The sequence below is a fragment of the Fusarium tjaetaba genome, assembly GCF_013396195.1.
Source record: "Fusarium tjaetaba strain NRRL 66243 chromosome Unknown NRRL66243_c0000030, whole genome shotgun sequence".
In the NCBI taxonomy this organism is placed as follows: domain Eukaryota; kingdom Fungi; phylum Ascomycota; class Sordariomycetes; order Hypocreales; family Nectriaceae; genus Fusarium; species Fusarium tjaetaba.
This window is the reverse complement of record NW_023501226.1, coordinates 112,524-125,974: the sequence shown is the minus strand read 5'-3', so window position 1 is coordinate 125,974 and position 13,451 is coordinate 112,524. Positions and strand designations below refer to the sequence as shown.

The 13,451-nt window shown below is 48.2% G+C and overlaps 4 protein-coding genes across 4 annotated transcripts; 3 read left to right on the top strand and 1 right to left on the bottom strand.

Moving 5' to 3' along the window:
* Positions 1–358: 358 nt before the first annotated feature.
* On the bottom strand, positions 359–1,716 carry FTJAE_1610 (homocitrate synthase; the record flags this gene model as incomplete). Its single annotated transcript, XM_037347718.1, has 4 exons — positions 359–935; positions 993–1,141; positions 1,193–1,494; positions 1,545–1,716. The coding sequence occupies 4 exons, from the start codon at positions 1,714–1,716 to the stop codon at positions 359–361; spliced, it is 1,200 nt and encodes a 399-aa protein (XP_037211178.1).
* Positions 1,717–2,914: 1,198 nt separating this feature from the next.
* FTJAE_1609 (GTP-binding protein ypt4) lies at positions 2,915–4,149 on the top strand (the record flags this gene model as incomplete). The annotated part of the gene is made up of 4 exons (XM_037347716.1): positions 2,915–2,977; positions 3,033–3,097; positions 3,208–3,337; positions 3,388–4,149. 4 exons carry the CDS (start codon positions 2,915–2,917, stop codon positions 4,147–4,149), a joined length of 1,020 nt encoding a protein of 339 aa, XP_037211177.1.
* An 841-nt stretch (positions 4,150–4,990) lies between these two features.
* FTJAE_1608 (beta-mannosidase) lies at positions 4,991–7,606 on the top strand (the record flags this gene model as incomplete). Its single annotated transcript, XM_037347715.1, has 2 exons — positions 4,991–5,500; positions 5,549–7,606. 2 exons carry the CDS (start codon positions 4,991–4,993, stop codon positions 7,604–7,606), a joined length of 2,568 nt encoding a protein of 855 aa, XP_037211176.1.
* A 582-nt stretch (positions 7,607–8,188) lies between these two features.
* FTJAE_1607 (uncharacterized protein) lies at positions 8,189–8,731 on the top strand (the record flags this gene model as incomplete). The annotated part of the gene is made up of 1 exon (XM_037347714.1): positions 8,189–8,731. The coding sequence occupies one exon, from the start codon at positions 8,189–8,191 to the stop codon at positions 8,729–8,731; it is 543 nt and encodes a 180-aa protein (XP_037211175.1).
* Positions 8,732–13,451: the final 4,720 nt, after the last annotated feature.

Sequence of the window (13,451 nt, the reverse complement as noted above, 5' to 3'; positions counted from 1 at the left end):
GCAACTTGTCACATTTGATGGGTCCTCATAGTCTAAGTCATGATATTGGATGGATGCTTGCAATCACCTATAGTGCAAGTGAGACTATTGAATTATTTCATGTCGGACTTTTTAATATCATAAACGAAATAATCAGAGTGTTTCTGAAAGGCTTTCACTTTCCGTTTGTTCCAATTGTTGTGGCAACATGATGATGCAGGGTAACTTGAATACACGACAGACGGCAACATTATCTTGGACGGATTTTTTATTCACTATATGAGTACTACTTGATACTCTTCACTAAAAGCTTAGCAGTAGAAAGGTAAATTGAGCCATCTGGCTCTAGCCTTGCGAGGCGATCTCTGACTTGTTACATTCAGAGATATCTTGCAAGTGAAGCGTTGTTCCAGGGGATCTCGATGCGTACGGCTTCAGCGACAAGCTGCTCGAGAGCAGGGATCTTCTCAAGCTTGTACTTGGCCAGAACAGAGTCGTGGCCCATCTGAAGCATGCACTGCATGAGCTTGGAAAGGGAAGTAATTCCATTCCTCTCTCCGATGCCCAAGACAGTGGTGTCAATGTGAGTGGCCCCAGCCTCAATCGCAGTGTAGGCATTGGCGACAGCACATCCGGTGTCGTTGTGGAAGTGAGTCTCGATATCGCATCCGATCATCTGCCTGAGCGTGGAGATCTTTTCATAGACCTCACGGGGAGAAGCGCCGCCAACGGTGTCGGCAATTCCAACGCGGTGGGCGCCGAGACGGTCCATGAGCGAGTAGAGCTTCAGAATCTCACTGAAGTCGGAGCGGAATGAATCCTCGCCAGAGAATCGGACCTCGATGCCGTGGGCTTGGGTGAATTCGATGACCTCCTTGGCCTTGGCGGCAATCCAGTCGAGATCCTTTCCGTGGGAATGCTTCATGAGCTGAGTGGAAGTACCAATGCACATGTTGCTGTGGCACGAGTGTTAGTTGGATATGAGAGTTACATGAGAGTTTGATTCGACTTACATTCCGTCAACACCGGTCTCAACCGCGATTCTGGCATCGTCCATGTTGCATCGAATATGGCAAAGAACCTTGGCCTTGAGACCCAGCTTGCAGATAGCGGCGCAGTCCAACTTGGACTGAGGAGAAGCAGCAGGTGAGGTCACCTCAATCTAAATCATGTGTTAGTTGAGATCAATTGTGTGCTTTTTCAACGGACTCACGTATTCAACGCCGATGTCATCCAGAGCTCGCGCAATCTTGAGCTTAGTCTCAGTGTCGTAATCGCCATGGATGAACTGCTCGCCCTCACGCAGAGTAGTGTCGATGATGCTCCAGTTGGACATGCTGCCCAGGGATCGGATCGAAGTTCCTCCAAAGCTGGGTCCATCGCTAATGGAGCCGGAACTGTCCGCAAGGGAGCTCTCATCGTCCGATTCATCGTAGGTAGTAGTAGTAGTTTGGTTCAATTCGTTGACACCAACATCCGTTACGGAGGCTTCCATGACGACGCCTCCATCGTTTCCTATGAGGCATTAGCTAGGAACCAACATTGTCTATCTCATAGAATCTTACCAGTCTCTCCACCCGAGACTCGGACAACCCCATCTCCATCGCCAATTGCATGGCTAACATGGTTATCCACGCAATTCGCTCCGCAGCTATTGTCGCCGCCGTTGCTACTGGCGGCACCTTGGCCCATGGTGTGGCTGGTATGGTGGGAGATGGGGTTGTTGGCTGACTGCATTGTGTCTGCTTTAGCATCAAGATTCTGCTGTGTCCGAACTATGTGTCGTGTTGCTAGCTGATGTTGTCTACTTTGCTTGACTCTGCTGGGAGTGAAAAGTGCGGGAGGGGGCTTTTATGTAGACCCATGCTTGGTGACTCAAGATTGGCCGCAGATCGGCCAGTGGCTAATATGTATCCATCCAATGTATCTTTTTGAAGAGCCAATGAGTCAATAAGCTTTTCAGGTCTTGCATTCGGTCCTACGTCGACGGCAAACAATGCCACGTACAGAATAAACATTGGAGGATATCGCATATCGGTTTTCTATGGCTGGCCTACAGTATAAATATTTTGGAGTTGTAAGAGGACGTTGGCTGTTACCAGCTTCTGTTTTTTACCTAGGTCAGACTGCTAAAAATTTGTGTGTCACTGTCTTAGTCTTTCCATACGTAATAAGCTTATTTACCCGGAATAGTGCAAACGTCAGTCAACTGGCAAAACACAGTTCTATTCTTGTACTTTCTGTTTCAATTCATAACTTGAGAGTTGAAACGACTCTGAATCTCTGAGACAAATGCCGCATTATCAATTATGCAGACATGAAGCACCGCAAGTCGCAAGCAAAGGCCTAGGCGAGGACGCATCTGGTGTGAATCAGGCTGCATATCAGCAGAAGAATCAGAGATTTCATGTCCCGAGAACCCCAGATTTTACATCTCTACCGATCGGCAAATCTATTTTATCTGTAGCCAATTATCTTATCCCAGTAATTCAAGCAGTGACAACGATCCACTCGAGCTCAGGCGGTGTTATCGGACTCCCTTTTACGGATACATCGTCACGTTATCATCACCTAATGACGCTATCTCCCGTTACAGCTTGAGGACTCCAGCTATTTACAGGGCGACCCACCCTCGCTCTCACCGAGCAGACAGAACAGGGCATGTAAACATCCATTTCATCCATGTCCAGGGATCGATCGCATTGCATCGTCTTTTCTTGTCAATTTCAACGGCCACAAAAACAAGAACAAGGACCCCCTACTCCTCCTCTATATCCTACCTACGTCCGACAACAACTCTCTCTACATACTCGACTTGCCTTTCCTAAATACCTACTATCGCGATAACACAACCGAGAGCCAAGACATGCGATAATCGTCCGACCGCCTAAAACATATCCGCCATTATTTTCCGCCATCTCGTCATTTGCCCGCAATGACCAGGCCTCGCCGGCACTCCGGCGCGAGCGAGGAGAGCTCGGGTACGGCTCGGGAGCAGGTAGGCGAGAGGAAAATCGTTGTCGACGCGATACCAGGCGGCTGACCATGATAAGGAGCTAGGGAGCATGTATGATTACCTGGCCAAGATTATATTGCTTGGGCCCAGCGGAACTGGAAAGTACGTCATTATCGAGACATTTGGCGAGCAAGCGAGCCATCGCAAGCTTTCTTTCCCAACAGTCGCGCTTCTACACCAGAGTCTTTGACTGACTGTTCGCGCTCTTATAGGTCCTGCCTACTACATCGTTTTGTCAAGAATGAATGGAGAGTCTTGTCGTCGCAAACTATCGGCGTAGAGTTTGCTACAAAGATCATCAAAGTTGGTACTGGGTCAAGAAGGAAACGGATAAAGCTTCAGGTACATTACACTCGCTCGCGCGACAAAGAAAGCACGTTAACAGGACTTAGCTCTGGGATACGGCTGGAACAGAGCGTTTTCGATCAGTCTCTCGCTCTTATTATCGAGGCGCCGCGGGCGCTATCCTCGTCTACGACCTCACATCTCACGCATCCTTCCGAAACCTACAGCCTTTCCTAAATGATGCTCGGGCGCTTGCATCACCTAACCTGAGTCTTATGCTCGTTGGCAACAAACTCGATCTTACCGATACACTCGTCGACACAAGTCTTCCGCCCCCGACACCGACCAGCGTTACATCCAACTCGACACTAACATCTGGTATGCTCGGTGCTGGAGGCAGCTCTTATACAAGTACAGCCACGACTAGGGATCGCGGAGCATCCATAAGCGCAGGAAGCCAACAAAGAGCAACAGTCGCACCAGAAGGCAGAGAAGTTACGCGAGCGGAATCCAGCCGATGGGCCAGCACTGCAGGAATATCAGTGGTGACAGAGGCGAGCGCATTCAACGGCGAGGGCGTCGATGAGATCTTCGAAAGGCTAGCAAGAATAATTCTCACAAAGATTGAACTGGGAGAAATCGACCCTGACGACCCAGCGAGTGGCATCCAGTATGGCGACAGTGGTGGATGGAACACAGCTAGTGACGGAGGCAGCATCAAGAGTTCTATGACGGGCGCCACTGTGGAAGATGGGCACAGCGGACTGAGAAGGAGGAGGAAAAAGAACAGGACACAGAACTGGGGACTACGGGAGTGGGAAGAGGTGTTCACGTTGAGCAATCGGCGGAGAGGAGGTGGTTGTTGTTGATTGTCCAAGTTACGTTTTGCCTCTTTTCCGCCTGGAGCTTCTCATAATGGATTGGCAGTGTTTGAAGATATCCGGTTGCATGGTTAGACCGGTAGTGTTTAGGAAGACATTCGTTCATCAGCGTGTTTGGCGTTTGGATAGACGATATGAAGCTGCGAACTGCACACGACTAAGCGAGTTCGCGAGCTGTACTTGAGTCCGAATAATGTACTTAATAATGACAACCCTTTCTTGAAGACTTTCAGAAGATACCTGTCGATATAGCTTTCCGATTTGAGTGCCAGTTACTTTATTCTTTAGAAGCAAACAGTGAAGGTCAACAGCATCTACACCAAAGAGTGGATGTAAGTGGTGGGCTGACGTCAAATTCACAAGTAAAGCAGAGTGAGTTACCCATCGCCAGTGAAATTCCACCATTCATCGCCACGGAATGCAGCTTGGCTTGGAGAACTGGAGTTGGCGCTTATTGGTGCGACGGATCGTCGTGCCGCAGAAGTGCCTGTGGAAGGTCTTCTGCAGTGTAAACGTCGAAATAACATGTTGTCGCTCATAAACTGACCATTGAGATTGAGTAACAGAATTGGACGTCTTACGACGGGAGGATCGCCCGTACCTGTCCTGGAGGCATTCGTACATCGCGGGGTCATCATGACTTGCACCTGCCCTGGCAAATTGCCCGGTTAAAGCCATCGTTCCTTCCATGTCAAAAAGGTCGGATCGTCAATCAAAGCATTCCTTTCTCTCCATTTTCTGTATTATCCAAATTCACTCTTTCATAAATTTCCATCGTTGATTTCTCTCACAACTTGCACAATCATAGCTTCAACGAGACCCTTTCGTCATGGCTCCCCGCACTGTTACCCCAGTCGACAAGAACTGGCAATTCAAGCAGGAGAAAGAAGACGACTCCTCTTATTTACCAGTCGCTCAATTTCCAACAAACGTCCATCTTGACCTCTTACACCATAAGAAGATTCCTGATCCTTATATTGGAAAGAATGAGCTTAAAGTTCAATGGATCGGTGAGACTGTTTGGGTGTACAAGACGACCTTTTCTAGCCCGGAGATTCATGATGGTGCAAAGGCGGTTCTGGCCTTCGACGGTCTCGATACCTTTGCCACGGTTGAGTTGAATGGCGAAAAGATTCTTGAGACCGAGAACATGTTTGTTCCCGAACGAGTGGACGTCACAAAAGATCTCAAAAAGGATGGCGAGAATGAGCTCCGCATCACATTTGATGCGGCGTATTTGAGAGGATGGAAGTTGGTGGAAGAGCATCCTGACCACAAGTATGTTGTCTGGAATGGGGACGGCTCAAGACTTCCTGTCAGAAAGGCGCAGTACCACTGGGTAGGTCATTTCGTCGTTGCTGTTTCGCGGTCTCTAATTAATTCTTAGGGCTGGGATTGGGGTCCTGCTTTGCTAACCTGTGGTCCTTGGAGACCCATCAACCTTGAAGTTTATGAGTCTCATATCGCAGATCTCTATACTGAGTCAGAAGTTGAGAAGTCTCTCAAGAAGGCAGATGTTGTTGTTCATGCGGCTGTTGAAGGCAAAGCCTCTAGAGTCCGCTTCGAAGTCTCTTTAGATGGAAAAAAGGTTGCATCTGAAACCGCACATGTAAAAGACAAAGACGCAACCACTACGTTCCATATCCAAGATCCGGCTCTCTGGTATCCAGTCAGATATGGTAAACAACCCCTGTATACCATCAAGGCCACCCTTCTCGAGGACGATAACGAGATAGATACAATCTCCAAGAAGATTGGCCTTCGCAAACTTGAACTTGTTGAACGAGAGCTTGATGGTCAACCAGGTACCAGCTTCTTTTTTCAAGTCAACAACATCCCGATCTTCTGCGGTGGAAGCAACTGGATTCCAGCAGATAACTTCATTCCTCGAATTACGAAAGAGAGATACCGAGAATGGGTCAAACTCGTCGCTGATGGCAATCAGTTTATGCTTCGGGTCTGGGGAGGTGGTATCTACGAAGAGGACGTCTTCTATGATGCCTGCGATGAATTCGGTATCCTTGTTTGGCAGGACTTCATGTTCGCTTGTGGCAACTACCCTGCCTGGCCTGACCTACTCGAATCTATTGACCGAGAAGCTCGAGCCAATATCAAGCGACTTCGTCACCATCCATCAATTGTTCTCTGGGCTGGCAACAATGAGGACTACCAACTACGTGAGTCCGAGAATCTCACATATGACTTCGACGACCATGACCCAGAGAGCTGGTTAAAGACCGACTTCCCTGCTCGATACATCTACGAAAAGCTACTTCCAGACGCTTGCAAAGATCTCCATCCAAATGCCGTCTATCATATTGCAAGCCCTTGGGGTGGCAAGGTTACCACTGACCCAACTATTGGAGATATCCATCAATGGAATGTTTGGCACGGCTCTCAACAAAAGTACCAAGACTACGACAAGCTCGTTGGGAGATTCGTTTCCGAGTTTGGTATGGAAGGCTTCCCAGATATTAAGGCCATCGATGCTTTCCTTCCACAAGGCAAGGACGACCCTGAGCGATTCTCTACATCATCCACGATTGACTTTCACAACAAGGCAGATGGACAGCTGCGTCGACTGGGTCTGTACATGGCCGAAAATTTCCGTTTCACGCTGGAACCCTTGGAAGACTACGTCTACTACAGCCAACTGCTACAAGCCGAGGCCTTAGCCTCAGCCTATCGGCTCTGGAAGCGACAGTGGCAGGGTCCAAAAAAGGAGTATTGTAGTGGTGTCTTGGTTTGGCAGACCAACGACTGCTGGCCCGTTACTTCGTGGGCCATCTGTGACTACTACCTTCAGCCCAAGCATTCCTACTTCACCATCAAGCGGGAGATGGCACCTATCACTATTGGCATGACACGTAGGGAGCACAAGCACCCCAAGAACAAATACACAAGGGTCGATATTGAGACTAAGGTCAAGGTTGAGATTTGGGGAAGTAACCTCAAGTTGGAAGATGTTACTGTAGACTGTGTTGTCAAGGCCTGGGACGTTGAGACCGGAAAGGAGACATACTCACAAACAGTTGTTTCTGACCTAGTTCTCCAGAGTAACCGCTCAACGGAAATCAAAACCCTGGATGTCCCTGTTGAGAAGCCCAACGCTGACCTTGAGGCGAAGACTGTTGTTGCAGCTTACTTCTACCAGGATGGCAAACAGATTGCACGATATGTCAACTGGCCCGAGCCACTGAAGTACCTACACTTCCAAAAACCCAAGAATCTCAAGACTGAAGTTTCTGAGGGATGCAAGTTCGTTGAAATCAGCGCCGAGGTGCCTATCAAGGGACTAGCGGTCTTGAGCAAAGACGATGGGGTCAAGTTTGAAGACAATCTAATCGATATCGTCCCGGGTGAGGTCGTCAAGATTGGTGTTACGGGTGCCAAGAAGGGTACTGTACTCAAGACACAGTACTTGGGGATGCAGTTCCATGATTGAGAGACATAATGTGTCTAATGTTACGTAAACATGAAGTTATGAATTGATAGTGATTGCAATGCTTGGCCCTAGAAAGATGTTGTTCTCTGCCTGTATCTTCAAGTGTCTCAGCTTTACAAACAGCAAGTTTCGATTGGCTTAAGCTATGAAGATCTTACAACCCGCAAGCCACGAGCCAGTCAACAGCTGCCATCCACACAAAACGTCCAACTTGTGGTTGCCACACAATCATGACGGCTGTCGTAGCTTTATCAGGAAACTTAATCACCCCCGCTTCCCCGGATATTTGATAAGCCAATGGTCGTAGATGCTTTCGTGATTATGTTCTTGATATGGAAATAATTGCCTGGGCAGTCCTGTGCAACACGTAAGATAACAAAAGAAGTCAGATGCTGGTGTAAGTATAAATTGAGAGGATGGCAGTATGAAAGGGTCTAAATTCTTGTCAGCTACTTTGAACTCCTGTATAGTTGATAGTCGATCATATTGATATCGTACCACAAAAGCTTTAAAGAAGCCAAACCTATACCATTCTCCCAATACCCAAAGCATTATACTGCCACTATGACTATCTATCTGAGCATGCAAAGAGTCCGCTTCTCCAGCCCAGACGCCTACGAGAAGTTCAAGGTTCTCTTCGCCGACACACGTCGCCATCTTATGACACTCCCAGGATTTCTACACCTAACATGGTGGGAACACCCCGACGACAGAAGCTGGTACAACGAATGCAGTTTCTGGACTAGTCGTGGTGCTCTGTACGACTGGCATAAGAACACCTACCATAAATACTGCAAGGAGTGGGCAGCGAACGGGGCTATCATGGAGGACATCATCACTAACTTCGAGCTTGTTGGAACGAGACTGCTTCGTGTGTGTCCTGTGTGCAATCACACTCAGGATAAGAAGTATAACCTCGCTGAGGAGCAGGCTGTTCTTCATGAACAGTGTCCGCAGTGCGGGTTTCACTTCCCGGTATTGGAGGAGACACCGTCGAGCTTTGCGGTTTTCAAGGATGTTCCGGGTATTCCCATGCCAGAAGGGGCTCCGACGAAGGTAGATGGTAGTAAAGTCGATGGTAGACAGACTGATGGGAATAAGGAGCCGAGTGGCTGTCCGATGTGATCGCTCGAGGAGACCTGGTGGGAATGGAGTCGGTAAATATCTGTATGTCTGTGTCAGCTTGAGGTAGTTGAATTAAGGTTATCTCTGACAAAGCCTGTATGTTTCAGTGTCAGCGTAACTACCAACATGCTGAGCTGACAATGCATATCCTTTGCAATGTGAGGTGCCTGCTCCTCTTGTATGGGAGCCAATAGGGGGTGCTACTCTTACACCACAAGAGACCGGCACTGCCTCTCAGTCGTTATGTGCCCGGCAGTTGAGATTAATTGCACTCACATATAGAGAGATATGATCAGCCAATATCGCGAAGAGTTGAGTCCTGAATTGTGTTCTCGTGGGCACTGAGATGCGCCGTACACTCAGGAGACATAGTCGTTGAAGGCCGACTGAACCCAAACGGTCAATCGCAGATTTGTGGTCTTTTCTCCCACTCAGGTCCCTAAATGAAGCAAGCGGGACGAGTACAAATGTCGGTAAGGGAAACCTTCGGACTAGTGAACTTGAGAGACAGGAGGGAGTGTTGATGAGGGTACGAGTAAGTCCCAAGTGTTGCTTCGCAGTAACGCGCATGGTCAGTACGATGACCTCGTGTTCCAAGTGCCACTGATCATACGAAGTAGCATATCCCGAGGTGCAGCTGGCATTTTGCGGAGCAATATGCCTACACACTGGCTTGGCTACCATACGCTGCGTTGGCAAGATAGCAAGGTATCACTACCTCATGCAAGGTCCGTATAAGGCAATCATCAAATATGCGTCGATGATTGGGTACTATGAGCATGGCCTAAGAACTCTATCTCCAAAGACATGGGGATGGACTGCGTCTCTATATCCGGATCTCATGCTGAAGTTGAAGACCGTACTCCAGTGCTGTGGCCAAAATTTCAAATCAACATTATCTGCGCTCGCCGAGAACTAGGTAGTATGGGAGCTATAACGAGAATCTTGAACATGGGCTCCTTTTAGATAAGTCAAGTATGACTACTCCACGGGCTGACCATGTCCCCCTGAAGTATCACGGGGGGTCGACCTTATCCCCAACTCCCACTTTCCAAACAGAGTTTGAATCAGATTCACCTGTCAGAAACAGATCGTAGATTATGAGAGATTGCTTAGGTCAATAAAAATATGCCAGCAGCTTCTTCAAACACCTTGATGGCACACCTCATACTCGGCGACCATAACGAAGAACTGGACGACAAAGGGGGTCAATAGTGGTGGCCCCGACGATACTATTTCGACAGCGTATAGAGCTTTAACCAGGTTTAAAATACCTGGCCTCTTATTCTTTTCGCTCCTTGAGTTGTAAATATAGTCTGTCACTGAGTAAGCAGAGCTTAGCCATAGTGGAAGCTGTGGAAGAGTCTCTGAGGCTTGCCCATGGTCAGAGAAATCGACCAAAGGCCAGTGTCCCTAAGTTCTAGCGTGAACCAGATACTATCTGATAGACATGCTGGATCCTGCTGATGCAGAATCTCGGCGACTATGGTGTAAACAGGAAGGTAGCAGAAACAACGTCTTGTTGTGAATTGTCGTAAGTGATTAATCGAAGATGAGTGAAGAGCTAAGAAGTATGTATTGATGGAATTAGATGCATGGCCTTTTTTGAAGATCTTTAACTCGAAATGGCGTTGCAGAACACCCTCCATGGAAAGGCGAGAGTAGTCTAGAAGTCTTGGAAGCCTCGTGCCTTGCGTGATTGGATATCATAGCTACCGCTCAGGTTGCCTCAAAGGCTTAATGCACATATAGCTGGTTAGCCGGGGCGCGTATCTATGGTCAGAAGCCTGATCTCTTCCGGGATGTGGGAACCTTTGTTGGAGTCTGCCGCTCCAAAGCTGCGTGGGATGGATTTTGAGGTGCCTCGTAGGCGAGTTTCCCTGCTGACGATGTTGAACAATATGGGATCCTTATCGCGACATAGCTCTCGGTTCGAAGACGATAGTGGCCAGCTAGGAAGGAGCTCAAGTAATCAAGGTCGTAAGTACTTTTGTGGTAGGTCCTCCTAGCGGCAAGATCTCATGTAGTGGCGACACTCGTCGATTCAACGGCGACAAGGGTCCTCGGGGTACAGGAAGCGGGCATACCACATTGAATCGATGATCTCATCCAAAGTGAGAGAGGTGCCATATTGCATATGGGCTCTTGTGGTTAAAGCAGATGCTACCTTGTGGCATGAAGTTGAGCCACGAGTTGAGTTTAGACTGGTCCAGGGCAGAAGAACACCACTTGGCGTAAAGTTTAATAGATGCTTAAATGTCAAAGCGGCGTGACCTCCTTTCGGTTTTAGCATGATTGCGAGATCCAGTTTCGGTTGGTAGCCGTAAGATCACTCTCAGCTCTTGCTGGTTCCTGAGCCTCGCGACAATAGTAACACTTCGTTAAGAGGATTCCGGCGGGCCGTGACGATCGTGCGGCGTGGTCACGGAGAAATAAACAGACTCGCTAAACAATATGATTTTGTATACTCCGTACCTTGAGCAGGTATTGAGAAGGCTCAAAGCAGGGTATAGGTAATGGATGGCAGCCAATTGCTGGTCTTTCCTGAGCTATCGAGAGTGACCAGGATTGTCAGCGTCTCCTGACTCAAAACATCGTTAGGCCAGTCAAAAAGTTCCTTGGCCATAAGCGAGTGCTGTAAAGGATGGCGTGCGAGTGTTGTCGGGTAGTTTCCACGAATGGGTTGGGTTGCTTGGGATTCGGAGTTTTGTTCGGTATTGAACGAGAATGATACGTAGGTCTTGGCGGACCGATAACCTAATGCAATACATTAGAATAGGTACTATCCAAGAACATGACAGGTACTTTTGTTCTGATAGCATCATGAGGTGCTGATAAGGGTTAATTGATTGATTAGTCGGATGCATGAGCAAGGGTCATGAGATGCAAAGATAGAGCGGGGTCCATTCATTCATTACTGAGGTTGGCCTTGACCAAGGTCGGGCAGATACCTAAATGGGACTCGAGATTAGCACCCTTAAATCAGGCTTCGATAGGTAGAATAGAACAGAATAGAATTATGGTTAGAATTAAACTGGCACGGGAAGGAAGGGCGCTAACGGGTAGTGAAATCTCCATGTCTCTCCAGGGGTTAAAGTGTCTTGGCCTCACCCTTGAATAATGGAGGTTAGTGATGGCGATGATAATGGTTCAGATGATGCTGTTGTTGTAAGTTAGACTTCTGGGGTACGTCAATGCACCTGCTGGGTCCAAGCCACAAATCTTTATCTCTGCAGTCAGGTAAGACAAGAAAGACCCAACAACCCGTTTACTCCTTCCGTTACTTCTCATTGGTTGATCTCTGTCCCCACCCAAGCTTGGCTCTTGCCCGTGGCATCTCCGGCCCCTCTAGCCCCTCTACTCCGTATTACTTCAAGGTATCAACCCCACCCAGGCCTTACAGTGGGAAACCTCAACTTTACAAGTGCTCAGGATCTATCTATTCGCCGACACAAACTCGATAGAATGCGAACTACGACAGACTCGATGAACAGGGATACCGAATCCAAGGCTTCTGTTGTTTTGTTTCCGTCCCGATATCTTTATTGCAATGTTTGAAACAATCGATATAGATCATCTAAGACTTCGGCAAGGAGTGCACTCCAACCCCTCGCTTCGAATCACGCTGCCCTCCTACTCATCCTCCCGTGGGCTTCTAGACATAGAATCATGAGGCTAAGCAAGGTTCCTTTTCCTACAACTTAGCGTCACTGTAATTATCAGCCTCCAGCGAAAATGGACACTCGAATCAATGTCTTGTCCTGCGAGGCCAGCGGCGGCAACGATACGCACCTACTCGGACATAGTGTCCCAAAGAGGAAGTTGATTTGATGCTCATCTATGACAGGAACTTCTATCCAAGTTGCAGCATAGCTCTTGGTGTGAAACCCTTCCCGCACGGCTGTTGTCATCGGTAGGGCTAGGTCATCAAGGAGCAATGTCTAGCCTGCTTTGGCTATGCTGGAGTTGCGGAGAAGCATATTTACTTTATCTGGCAGTTCACTAACTTCCCGCTCGACTTCCTTCGACTATCAATTCACCAAGCCTCTGACGATAAACACCTTGAACTAGGATTTATGCATCGTCTACGGGCCGATCCATGATTCCGACTGGCTATGTTCCTGTTTGCTGTCTCCAATCAGAGACTGGAAGGGGTTTCAAACGCCTTCCCCCTCGGGCCGCTCTCTACTATCGACTCCAGTAGTTCTGGATACCGGCAGTCACTGCCAAGATCGAGATATGAGGTTAGACCGAGACTATATGGTTAATCTTTAAGAGTAACCTGCTGGAGGATTGTATTCTTAGTGCCATGTCGATCATGATTGACGGCAGGGAGTTCCACTGAAGAGATCCTGAATACATTCAACTATAGCCAAGGTTATCGATGGTAACCTACTTTTTCCTCACGCCCTGTCTCATCACATGCAATCGATTTCCGTCAACGTATTGTTGTTCATAATTTGTGAGACAAGCTGGGTGTGTTCTGGACGTCTACTGAGACCCATTACGATATCCTGGTGCTCTATCATCAAGGTATCTCTTGTGATGAAAGTCCCATGCATCCTTCTTGGCTTTGATGCTAGGCCCACCGACCTGCTTCTTGCATTCTCGAGAACTTTTGCACTCTCGCTATCCTGAGTCGCCTCTCAGAGCTTCTCCCGCCTCGATGCATCACATTTCGCCTTCCTCTTTTTGTCTGGCGTTGCTGAAGGCGATGGCG